This window comes from Cygnus olor, chromosome 4 (genome assembly GCF_009769625.2).
Source record: "Cygnus olor isolate bCygOlo1 chromosome 4, bCygOlo1.pri.v2, whole genome shotgun sequence".
NCBI classification, from domain to species: domain Eukaryota; kingdom Metazoa; phylum Chordata; class Aves; order Anseriformes; family Anatidae; genus Cygnus; species Cygnus olor.
Window position 1 is genome coordinate 715,872 of NC_049172.1, and position 13,632 is coordinate 729,503.

The 13,632-nt window shown below is 39.1% G+C and overlaps 1 protein-coding gene across 2 annotated transcripts in view; it reads right to left on the bottom strand.

The window, feature by feature from the left end:
* Positions 1-3,670: 3,670 nt before the first annotated feature.
* Positions 3,671-13,632, bottom strand: part of METTL14 (methyltransferase like 14) — a 34,681-nt gene continuing 24,719 nt past the window's right edge. For both annotated transcript variants that reach the window (XM_040555712.1, XM_040555713.1), the window contains 4 exons: positions 12,777-12,869; positions 11,308-11,424; positions 8,455-8,665; positions 3,671-5,264 (listed from right to left, as the gene is read on the bottom strand). In XM_040555712.1, the coding sequence (XP_040411646.1) occupies positions 4,951-5,264; positions 8,455-8,665; positions 11,308-11,424; positions 12,777-12,869 (735 nt within the window). In that variant the 3' untranslated portion in view covers positions 3,671-4,950. The remainder of the gene's footprint in view (positions 5,265-8,454; positions 8,666-11,307; positions 11,425-12,776; positions 12,870-13,632) is intronic.

Here is a 13,632-nt window from a genome sequence, read left to right on the forward strand (position 1 = left end):
CAAAAAAAAACCACTTACCCTGTGAGTCAGGAAAGGGGAAAGATGCTGCAATTCTCACATAGCATGCAGTGTAATTAGGGAAATGATTGTACCCAGCTGCTGAACAAAGAGGTCAGGCCAACTGCAATGACTAGGAGTCCCCCCTCAGAGGCAGGAGGACAGTGAGCTGCTCACAGACTGCTCCTGCCCCAGCCATGCTTAGAAGTGATTTCCTTACCCCATGCCTCTGATGGCCAGAAGACCATGGCTGTACCACAGACACGCATCTTCGACTTAGTTGGTTCAGGCCACATGAATAATGCTCATCAACAGCTTTAGGACACCTGCTTTATAGCTAGAATTCTGGATCAATGCGTGAAGGTACTTCCATATTAGATTTTTTTCTTTTTTCCCAGACCAAAGCAGCAGAAAATTGATCACTGGTGCTGCAGCTAGCCAATACAGTTGGTAGCAGGTTTGCCACTTCCCCAAATTCCATTTGGCATTACAAACATAACTACGTCAATAAATGTACAAAACTGGTAACACAAACCAGCAAGTGTTCAGCATTACTACCTCTGACAGGAGGTGGAGAAATACCCAGCGTCACTCTCAAATGTCATCCACATCACGCCACAGGGCTAGAAGGTAAAGGCTTGGTCTGCCTGAATGTGCCTTTAAGGAAAGGGACATCTGGTTGTGGTAGCACAGAAGCCAGGCAACAACAGCACTTCTCTACTTGCTCGCAGCAGCTGGGTCACAATGAAAAGGGAGCATTGCAGGAAGGCAGTGGGACCATACCCATTGGCACCACTGGTGTCCTGTTTGAGCCACCTCTGACTACAGACATTCCCAAACCACGCTGTGTTGTGCAGCCTCAGCACCACCCCAGCAAAAGGGGAGGAAACCAGCCACGCTGAACATTGAAGTCACACACCTACATCCGATAAACCTTCCTTTGCCTCTGTTCTGCTATGCAGGGCCACCAACCAACTGCACTAAGACACCCTTCTTCTGGGCAAGCACCAGGACTTTGAGCTCCACCTTGCACTGCTCTTATTGATTAACAGTTCCTCTTTTTATAGACTTGATTGTTGGCTAAGCCAATTGTTTTAAAGCTATTATGAATGAGATGTGATACATAATTTGACAAATTACTAAAAAGTATTTAATATATTCAAAGAGACTTTAAAAACTAGAGGCCTGGCAAGCCAGTATTACGTATTAAAGCCGATTTTTACACTGCCCTTCACACATACAAAAAAACCCACAGACATCTTCCATGAATTTGGGAGAAGCAACAACTGAGCCATTTGTTTTGCTAACTGGTGGAATCACAACAGCATCTATGTAATTATAAGACTACCCCCTGCTTTTTTGGTTTCAGGCATGAGGAAAGAAAAGAAGCTGTCAAAATTATACTTGAAGAACAAAAATAACAGCAGTTACTACTTATTCAGATACTTCCATCCTCATTTCTTGTAACTTTTTTTTTCTTAGATGAGTGTAATGGAGCATAAACAATGAAGGAGTGGAGGACTTTTTTTTTCCCCGAGTTGTCTTCTCACGGGGGTGGATATTCAACGCGCTGCATTCAGGTTTATGTCCTCACACAGTAGGAAAACGTGTACAGCCTTCCACCTTAGGAGAGTTAAGATTTGAGTAGAAGCCAAAAGAAAAGCTGAGATCCATCACAAGCAGTGTGACATTTTACTCCTTCCATTTGACGCACACAAATCTAGTAAGAAGAACCTACTGAGACAGCAGAACCGTTTTGTACCCTCACATACCTGTTCTGTACCACCCCTGTTACTTACCATATCCCTTGACTTTCTGCTATTTAACTCCCATTTTCAGATCAAAATTGTTTGCAGCCTAAACTTCACTGAACAAAGTGTTCAGTGACTGAACATACACACCGAGTCCATGTTCATGATACTGCATTGGAGAAAAACCTCAGAAATCCCCAAGAGCACTGCATCTCTCACATTTCAACCAACTTATCACAGCTGGCTTTATCCGAGTCAGAAACAATTCTTAGGCTGGATTTACACACAATGATTTACAGCTGACTGATGTTTTGAAATCCCTTTGACGCAAAATGCCAGAACATCCTGAGTATCTTGTCAGTGCAATTGTCAAATCCTGCACCTAATTCACAGAGGGTGTATACGATATTCAAAGTACTACAAACCTCCTCCAGAATGGAGAGGCATGACAAGATCTAGACAGGCGTCCCAAATCAGATTGGTGGCATTATGCATTTATTAAAACTGGAAAGGAAACTTGTTAGGCTTTTTAATCTTCAAGAATAACATGCTCAAATTAAGTCGCCTACAGTAATTGAAATATTCATCACTTCACCAATTATGAGCGTTATCCTACTTCTGTTAAAGTGTTAAAACTGAGAAGTTAACTGACAACTGGTAATAAAATTCAAAGCTTTTCATCTCTAGTCACCACTTTCTATGTAGCTCAAATCATCAGTGATTAAACAGTAAAAAAAAAAAAAAAGACCAGATGTTTTTAAGTGGAGTAAAAAACAGTGCAGTATTTTCTAAGTATCATTCCACAACCACAAGTATGTTATATCCATGCCGTTACTCTTACCTTTAGAGGCATGCCACCACTGTTGAAACAGCACCTTCAGAATATGACCAGAAGGCATCTTTCCTTCACAGGTGCCAAGCAGGAAGCTTTATTTCCTTGCCAGTTAACCTCTATTAGAAAAGTAAGGCAAGTTACTTGTTACCAATGTAAACATTACAATTCCTTGGTGTAGTTGGCCCATCCAAATACAATCTAACACCCTCTGGAACAGCAGACTTCTTTTTTCCCCTCTTACACTACTTCAGCTATTTCAGCTTTGAAGGAAAAACCCAGAAACTCAACTTTGCATATTCAAGAGGGATTTCCTAGAATTGTTTACAAGACCATGTGTAATTAATTTCATGTCACAAGTCTCAAGCAACATCCCTGCTTCTGCAAACCAATACAGACACAGGGCTCATTCACTTCTTTTTTAGGTCCCATCTTCAGTGCAGCCTACTCTACTATGTTAAGAGCAGTCTAAGAACCAAACTACCAGCTATGGATATAGAATTAAAAGAAGAAAATGAAAATTAATATTTTCTACTAACCAAGGAAAAAAAATATGTAATATGCCACTGGCACACAGGCTACCTTCTTAAGATTAAGTGTCTCCAATATTTACTTTTTGAGTAAGAACATGATTAGGGCAAAAATCAAGAAGAAAATGTTTTCTTACTGTGGCATAACACAACTACTAAGTGCTGTTCTCAGTAGTGTTCGGCAGACTTTGCTGACAGCCAAGTGAACACAATGCTTAACCAGACCCCTTCCCCCCTCCCCCTTCCAGTCCTTCTTCAGCTTTCCAGATCTAACAGGAAGAAACAAAATGTAAGCAATAGATGACTTTCATTTACCCTTTAACAGCCCCTTAATACATACAACACCAAGGCAGTGACATTGACCAGATCATACAAAAACCTTCGTGCTAAGATTTCATGCACTGAAAGAAAACTTGAGTAACCCCCCCTTTTTTTTTTTTTTTTTTTAAACAGCAGACAACCACAATGGTAGGAAACCACAATACAACTTACTTATTCCAAAACCTTAAGAAGAAAGTAAACCCACAAAATATTTACAAAATTATTTCAACACTGGCTTTGATAAACAAGTTTAATAATTCACTGCTTTACAGGACAGTTACTTAAAAGCTTGGCTTCAACAGATAAACACTGGGACTTAAAAGCCAATTTTCCCAAATTCATACCCAAGAATTTGAGATGCCAACAGCCAGGTTCGTTCACTCTACCAAGTACTGTCCAGGAAGCTCAGAGTTGCAGCTCTGCTGAAAGCAAGTAGTGTACATACCGCAGTGAAGCGCTTTCTTTTCATGCTGCTCTCCGGAGCTGATCACCAACAATCCATTCCCAATGCAGGTGGGGTCCACAGGCAAAGCAAAGCGATCAGTCTGATGACTGCGCCTTCTTTGTTCAGCTGCTTATGCTCAGGAAGCACTCACTCACCTCACATCACCTCAATTTCCAGTATGGCATCTAACGAGGTCTTTCTACTACAAACATTGCAATTGCTTTGCAGTGGGACTGGTTTTCCCTACCCAAGAACAAGGCTATTACTGCCAGAGGCTGGGTGAAAATCCCTACTCAAGAAATGATCCAGACCCGTACAAGTTCTGGACTGGATATAAATGTACAACTTCTTGCTTTCACGAAGTACAACATGTGACTGCACAGAATCACCACTCTTCCCACAACTGACATGAAGAGCAAGTGCATATACTTCACAAATGAAAAAATAAAACTTGTTCCCTATTCCCAGGAATAATTTGGGAAATTTAAACCAAATAAGAAAAAAATGGAATTCTATTTATTCAATTTGTTCCTTGGTTTAAAAGAAGTTAAAACAGGTGTCAGTATAGACACAGCACTTTTTCTTCCATGAATAAGAGAATAAGTCTGCTATTACCATGCAATTCAGAACTGCATTTTATGCCCATTCCATCCTATTAATGCAAGTCAGCCCCAACCCGGACCTACAAGGAAGGAAAAGGAATCCATGTTTTGGAGAAACTGACAGTTAAAAAAAAAAAAACACACAGCTTGCAAGTTTTGTAAGCGAACAGCAAGTATCTTCGCTTCAGTCCTATGCATGGCTTGAACAGATGGCGCTCTCTGCTTTGACAACAGAAACTGTTGGGAGGCTGAGCTTAGTGCCATCAGGTGCAGGATCCTGCCTGCGAAGTGAGGTGATGTGCCAGGCCAGTCACTGAAAGGCAGAGTATTCGGAACTGCTTGCACCAAAAACAATTTAAAAAGTCACCTAGCTTGAGTCTCCAGAATAATTCACTTTAGCAAAAACAAGACTAAGAAAAAGGTTTGGAGATGAGGCAAGGGACTGGGGGAAGAAGTGATTTCCTAGCAGGCGTCAGCGCGTGGGGAAGCCTCCCCTGTGGGTACCTCCACGACCCCCTCTGAAGCCCCCCCTCTCACCCCGAAAGTTAGTTCTGTTCCTCTCTCTGCCCCGCTCTCCTCGGCCTGCTGAGGTGCCGCCTCTCCCTCCTCCCCTCGGAGCGCCACCACCCCGGTCGGACTTGGACTTGGGTGGTGGTGACTTGGGCCGAAGTCTCTCAATCTCTTCAGTGCAGCCAGTCAGGTGGGAATTTGGAGTAGTGAAGTATGAAGAATATGTTTCTGCGTTGAAATTGCTGTTTGTGAGGGTGGGTCCTACAGTCAGCCAGCCTAAGGAACAGAAGCAGAGTCAACCAAAGCACTAACTTCGTGCTTCAAGGCCACCACAAGTGATGGGGAAAGACCCTTATCTACATGTCATCTGTACTGGACAGGATGAAGAGGTCACCTCTTGAAAAACTACAGTTGTTGAAAAGTTAAGATGTTACTTTGACATTTGTACAGGCTTTTTGGGTTGGGTTTGTTGTGGTTTATTTGTTTTTCTTCTGGTTACATATGGATATGAGAACATTCAGGCTGTGGTTTTACAATACCACTTTCCCTGCTCTTTTCACTTGTTCCTATATTACATTTTCTAGCCCCTCTGGGACTGCACTGTAAACCAGACCAGTAAATTCATCTAGTTTAAAGATAATCTCCTCCTCTTCTTCTTCCCCCTTTTGTAAAAGGTTTTTAACTTTGTCTCCAAGAACCAATTGTGACATTGCAGCCAGGAGCACAGCATTCAGTAAGCACACATTTGAAAACACGGCAAAATATCAATGCTGCTGAATCCCATGATATGAAAACAGAGTTTTAAGAGTTAAGCCAACCTGTTTATGTGCAAACATAATGTTCAGTGAGCACTTCAGCTTCACCAAGTGAACCAAGGAGGCAGGAACATACTTGATTTAAATGCCTATCTCCTCAGAATATGAACTAAAATTGGGTTTGGGCCTAAAATAAGGCTTGACCACTTGAAAACGTCACAGGAAATTTAACTTTCATTCATTTTAATGAAGAAAAATGTGGCTCAGCGATCTCAACAACATGCTAATATGGAAAACAAGAATAAAAGAAAGAAGGTCTATTTGTTTAGGTTTTCATACTTCATAGAGCACTGTGGAGATTCACAAATTCAAAATTGAGTAATTCTATATTCAAAGTGCTAATCAATAAAAAAACAGCGTGCTCTGCCAACTTCCCAAAGACTAAAGGGATTTAAAGTACACAACCTAATAGCAGGATAACCACTAAATTTAAAAATACAAATGTCGAATCAGAAAGACATGACATTGTGACACTAACTTATGAGAATTCACCTACTACAGCATTGAAGTAATGCCTGAACAATGCATTTCTACAAAAAAAAAAAACAAAAAAAACACACAAACCACACTGAGACATCACCATGAAAATTCAAAGCAAAGGCAAGCCAAAGAATAGGAAGCGCCAATAACCACTACTCTCATTAATCTACAGTCGTGTAAGCAAAACCAAAGCAGTACTTTGATATGTACTTAAGTTCCTACCTAGAGGTGCCTACAGCTCCTCTACTGATATACCACTTTTTCCAAGCACAATAAAATAAAAAGCAGTATTTTTTCTGTCATAGATATTAACATTCACATTCAGTAAAACAGACCATGGCTGGACTTGTATCCATTTCTCTTCTGCCATCCAAACTATTCATCTCTACTTGGTAGAAAACAGTGTTGTACAGAACTGCTAGAAGAATCTAAATCAAGTGAAACCACAGCATTTTTACCTCTCCATCCTCCAATCTCCTTTATTTTTGAAAGGGTCATGCTGTTGCTATACACTGTTCAGAGACCAACACTCACAGCACCTGTCAGTGCGTAAAGCACGACTGCACTACCCATGACATCAGGTACAAAGTCGGTCACCTCAAGCACCCACAGAATCACAGAATATCCTGAGCTGGAAGGGACCCTCAGGGATCAGCGAGTCCAGCTCCTGGCTCCACACAGTACCACCCAAAAATCAAACCCTGTGTCTGAACTTCAGCAGCCTCGGTGCCGTGTGCACTGTCCCAGGGACCCTGTTCCAGTGCCACGGATAACTGAAAGAACTGGGACCGTTGTGTTGTATTTCACGTTAGACTTTAAGGCAGAAGTGGCACTGACAACTGATATATCTGGACACAATTTTTGGCTTTTATATATTATTGTAGCCTTTACTCTCCTGCAGCAAAATTACTTCATCATACATGACAAATTGGAAAGCCTGACCATCTAAACAAATAAAATGCAGTACACTTCAATCCAATCCATATATTTCCACGTTATCTATCATACTAAATGAAGCACCCAGTGTAAGACACTAGCTCTTGAGATACCGACAACAGGTCTAGCACCAAGCTCAGAGGGATTTAAAAATCAGTTTAGAAAAAGAAATCATGCTCCTGAGAGGTGTAAACACATGCCATGTGGGGAAAAAGAAATCTCAGCTGAATTTTGTTATACTCACTGATGAATTAAACACATGAACAGGTGAAAAAACATTGGTTTAAAAAAAAAAAAGCTATTTCTGAAAAAATTATAGTTGTCACAGTTTCCAAACAACACAGCTTCATGACTGACAGATCTTCACATAAATTAAACACAGACCTCCTTGAAATCTATTCTCTGACCTATGACATACCTCTGGAAACCTCTGTAGGACACTGGTATGATTTTTTACAAGCAGAGAGTTCTGTTGCTGTCTTGCACATGATAAAGACATCTCAATTTTTACAGCTGCTGTGGCATTTACTTCACTATTAAGTCCAAAAAAATGAAGTTTAGTAGAAAGGAAATATACAGAATCTGACCTTGAAAGACAAAAAACCCACGTTTCAGTATTCTAGTAGAATACTGCACAATTTCAGCATTTACCTTCAATTAGGATATGGAGAGCACAAAAGCCTAAAGATCGTTCTTATTGTTTGAGCAAGTATTTACTTCTAAAAACAAGTATTTATAAAACTAAACAGAAAACAGTGGTACCTGAATCTGTGACATGGACTTGTTCCTAAACATAATAGTAAGAGCAGAAATTATAACCGTAATATCACTTGGTACGGTTCCATGCGATGCTCCTGCCACTAATGGAAAAGTCCCTTTGATACTGTCACAGCAATGCCTCAGTCCTTCTCTGTTGAAGAACGTCAGGCTGGTTAGTTGTCTGGAAACAGAAGGGTAGGGAAACCTGGGAATTTCTCCATCCAGCAGGCTTCTCACTTCCTACTAATTGCCCCTACAGAGAAGTCACCAAGATGAACACACACTTTGGCTCATGTCACAACTTGTTCAAAAGGTTTACTGAAATCTATACTGCACTGTCTGAAGTTGCAGCTAGTGCAGAAGGACTAAATATTACTGTCAGCTTCCACCAGAACCTATCAAGTGGCCTCAGATAGAGGAGGGCTACTAAAGTAAACTAAAATTTAACTAGTTGACAAAAAAAACATCTCAGGTACCTGGTCGAATTGTACTGTCCCTTCCGAAAAGATGAAGACGTCGTCGTCCGAGGCAGAAATGCTCAATGATGTGGAAAATCTCTACAGGCTTTTCTATGTTGCCAATTTCAGGCTCTTCTGTGATGATCAGGTCAATGTCTACATTAGCATGGATGAAGTCACCATCTGTGCTGCGACGCACGGTTCCTTTAATGCCCATGAGGCAGTGCTCCTACACACAGACAACACAGAAGAGCACCCGTCACACGCTGCCACAGCACAGGCACCCATGGGTTAAGGGAAGGAAATTCTAGGCAGAGTACATCTCACTGCTATACAGAAACAGCCCGAAGCATGAACTAGAAAAACAGAACGAGCAAAAGCTACCAAAAGGGCTGTTTGAAAACAAAGCCGAGAGAGCACCAGTTACCTGGCTTGGTGAACTACACGCTATGAAGTGCTAGAACTCAGAGGATGAGGTAAGATATTTGAACTTCTTCAATTACAGCAAAGTTAGAGCCGCTTTAGGCTGGAAAAGCTGAGAAATCACCACAAGAAAAGAAAGCGCAAGGTAAAGGTAAGAGCAAGAGAACAGTTTATTGTATCAGCATTCTGATCCTAACTTTTTTCACAAACAATTCCCAAAGTTCTCAGTCACAAAACAGTGAAAACCAGATCTATTTTTTTAATATCGTATCTGTTACAAAAATAGCCTTTACCTTCAGATTCCTTTCTAAAAGATATCACTGCGTCAAAAAGTAAAACCACTATGAAGCTATCAGTACAATCTCAGTCAATTCTGTCAGCATTAAAAATGTTTTTTTTAAGTGTAAGCATTGCTTTCCTTTCCTCTAGAATGTTATAGATCTCTGGAACTCACTAGTACGTAGGATCTATGAATAAGAAATCACCCTAACCGGTACAGGATGAAATGCAGGCTCTACATACTAATTTCAGAGTTCTGTTTCTGGGAATTCTAAACCTCGAATGAGCTATTTTCCCTGATACCATAAAGCCCTGATTTACTAACCATCACCAGATGGCTCTAAAGAAGATGAAGACAAAAGCATGTAATCATTTCCAGACTTTTGGCAAGGGTTTTAAGAGTTAGTGAATAAATATGAAAGGCAAAATAGGTGACCTATCAAATATATGCAGTTGATCAACTGCATGGAAGCTACATCATTTTTGGACATTATATGTACCTAAATAAAAGCTTGAACATTGCTAAATAAATTACCCATCAAGCAAAGCTTCATGATTCTAGTCTTTAGAAGAACTATCCAAAATGCCTTATTTTCATAATATATGGAATGTCACTCATCAGCACTGCAGATTCTACAACAGGTAGTACAGCACAAAGCCTCCATCTGGAGAGATACCTGAACTAAACACAGATGGACAGTATTTGCTATTGTAATCACTAGTAAATATATTTTGCACAACAGAGCTATTTAGTCAAAATAACCTAGTTGAATTTTCCATGTTTAGTACATAAGTAGTGACCTCAGCCCAACCCTTGTTCAATAAACAGAGAAATTCCCTAGTACCAGAAACTATTCTCCTCCGTTAACAAAGACATGAAAGTGCCCCCCAAATCCTCCTGTTTTAGCCTCTCCCTCATGAGCAAGCTGCACATATTTGCAATACTGTATACAATAAACATACAGTATTTATACTTACAAATATTTATAGCTAATACAACACACTTTCAAACAAACTTCAGATTAATGTAAATGCAAGTCAAAGAAAGATTCCAGATATCTTAAAGGGAAGTTTATACTTCTTAAAGCTTGCAAATCTGAGACAGAGTAGAGGACGTTTAACACTAATGAATAAGTAATGAATGTAGAATGAGTCCAGAGGTTAATGACACTTTAAATTATCAACGAACTCTCTGCATTCAGTAAAACTGCCACAGTTATATTACAGTATACACAAAATAATTCATTAATCCTATTAACTTTTTTCTAAGGTCTTGAATAATATACATTTGAGTCTATTAAATCAGAATACATTTTTTTTTTGTCCTCTGCATCTCTTGCAATACACATCATCTACAACACATGCCTATGAAACTGCTTAATTTAAACCAAGCTGACTGATTCTGTCACTTGTGCATGACAGTCATCTTCAGGAAGATGCTGACTAAACTATGGTCCCCGACAGTCTTCCATCTGGTTCAAGTTCAGGGCACATACCTGAATATGTGTGTTTAGAACCATTAGCCAATCTTCCACAATGATTTTTCATGACTACATCAATTTATAATCTACAGTTTTAAAGATTCAGACATCAAATTCAGCCAAGATCTTCTTCCAAGTTTAATTCCAGCCAAAAGATGTTCCTCTACCAACAACTTCTCCCCTCTGGTATGGAAAGAAGCTTGTGTGCTACACAAGAGGTTTTACTAATAGTGCTCATTTACTATTCACCCATGACTGAAATGACCCAGAAGACAAAAACACTACAATGTACAGTAGCATTTTCTATACATTTTTCCATTCTCACTCTCAGGATTTCGTTCCTGTTCCCTCAATCTACAATCCCTCTTCAGCCATCTGCATTTCAATGAGGCTCAGAAGTATCACATTTAGAATATTCTAATAGAAATTTACAATGCATTATCAAACGTAGATGATACTTCTGTATTTCACGCTGAGTGAAGTCAAGAAGGGGACAGAAGTTCATCATGCATCCTGTGAATATGTTGTATGTGAATATTTTCATATAATACACTTTGTGGAAAAGAATTCTGAAGCCTTGGTATCCACTTCCCTGAAAACAGGTCACCAACTGCTGTGGAGCACCAGGTGTTCGATTAGCATGAAGGGACAGGATGGGAACAGAGGAGGAATCGAGCCCAACCTTTACCTTGGTTCTTTGGAAAACAGCCTTAGGGTCTAGTGTCTTCGTCTTTCCTGGATTGTTCTTATTCGTTTTAATCCAACAGATGTCCTCACATCTTCTGTAACCCCATTTGCGTAGACACTACATGTTACAGACATAAAACAGTTCATAGTACACCAAAAACTAAAGGAACCTAAACTGAAAACTAATACGGATACTTGACTTTTCTTAAAAGGTATCTGGAAGAGAAATATGTCACAGATGAATGACACTGGCATGACTGTACTATGCTTTGTCAAGCTGTCAAAACAAAACAAAAAATTTATGCACACGCTGATTTGTCTACATATCTTTTTTTTTTTTTTTTTTAATATCTAACCACTGCACAGATACCCTACTGAACTGGGCACACATTTTTTATTTTTTTGTTAACCTCGTGACACTTAAAAATTTAATCAGAACTAGCCAAAACAACAGCTGCCTTGGCCCTGTCTCCACTAATACCTGCAATCAGGTAGTGTTTTACATCCAAATAAAATTCTATAAAGGACAAGATAAACAGCCAAAAGCCTTTACTATCACTTTGTGTTTTTTTTTTTCTATATTTAAAAACAAACAAAGAAATCATCTTACAAGCCTATTTATAAGCCTTTTTAACCTTTAACTCCTGCTTGTGCATTCTTGCAAAAGAAGGAAATTCAGCATTAGAGACCTAAGCTCCTTCAGCTACGGCTGTGGTCAAGAACTGTCCAGCTACTATGAGCAAGTCCATGACCAAAATCATATGTATGTATAAAAACTACTTTAACCAACCTCAGAATGAAAAATAGGTGATAAAGCCAATAGATTAGTAACCACAGATTGTCTTTTAACAAATATTGTATCATTTTTTAATAAAGCACTGCTCAAACTAAGAAAAGAATGTTTCCAGCATACTGGAAATTCTTAGTCCACCAGCCCCAACGCGAAGCAGTGCTACCCTGGTATACACAAAGATTACTCTAAAACTCCAAGATCTTCCAGGGTAATAAAACCTCACAGCTTACTACAGCAGAGAAGATCTGCTTAACAGTGCCACACACACAATTCTGTCCCACTTTATGAAACAGTAGCCCATTTCTACTAGAAAGAACATTTCTAGCAGAAAACTTAAGACTTGTTAAAAACCAATGATTTAAATGCATTAAACATGGCAACCTGCTCCTGTGGCAACATGCATGCACCAAAAAACAAGACAGCAGTACAGCTTTCTAGTCATGAAAGAATTGTGCTTCTGCACAGTCACAGCAGCTCATCTGCAAAATTTTAGTATCAAAACAGTTAATGCCAGATTCACTTAAATGTATTTAATCCACTTTAAATTACATATCCTCTACCAGAGTAACAAAATATCTCTGAGCCTTTGCAGCTGAGAATTCTATATGGAGAAAGTCAATGATAAAAATAAACTTTTAAGCATGTCCCTGATAAATTGAATTAAAACACTGTCTTACCACTCGGCCAAGATCCAGACCCTCTCCTGAACCACACCATAGAAACACAAATGACCTTGGGGCAGCAATTTCTTCAATTTCCAATTTCATGATCTAAGAATAATAAAATGTTTCTGAATTAAATATTTTACTTATTTTTTGTATATAATCCTCAATTATATCAGGATAAATAGCTAACCAGTGTTGAAGCATTATCACAGAAACCATCAGAAAGCACTTTTATTAAAGATGTTAGTTCAGATAGCATTATCTTTATGGCCATCTTCTTAAAATAGTTTTCCAGAAAGCATGTTGTGCAAGTTAACTTATCAGTACGTGTATATTTTCAATGTAGTTGATGATCAGCTTGATTATTACTTTTAGCATAAATTCTATCTGCATAGAAAATTCCATTCTTAAAAGACTAGTACAATCCACGTGACTTTCTTTCTAAACCACTGCTTCATTGCATCATTCTTTGGTAGTAAAAAGATTTAGTAACAGAACAGGGGTGCTCTGGTTCTTTTGAGCCCTGAAGTTACTTGTGTGAAGCTTATGAAAACATGTTTAAAATAAAAAAATAAAAAAAATACACACAGCCTAATTCCTATTACCATATAGAAAAGACATTCTCTCCATTTTCACTTTCAGAAAAAGAAAAAATAAGAATTTATCAGGACAGTGGTTCAACAATGACAAACGAGAAACATGCAGGATGAAATAACTTCAGATGCAAAGCAGCTGTTTCTCAGTACAAATTGAAGAGATTCATCTGTAACTTGCCAACACATTAAATTAAGCTTCATTCAGCATCATTGTGAAGAAAAATAATGCAGTAGAAGGCAGTCCAAGACGATACAACTCAGGACTAAGAGAA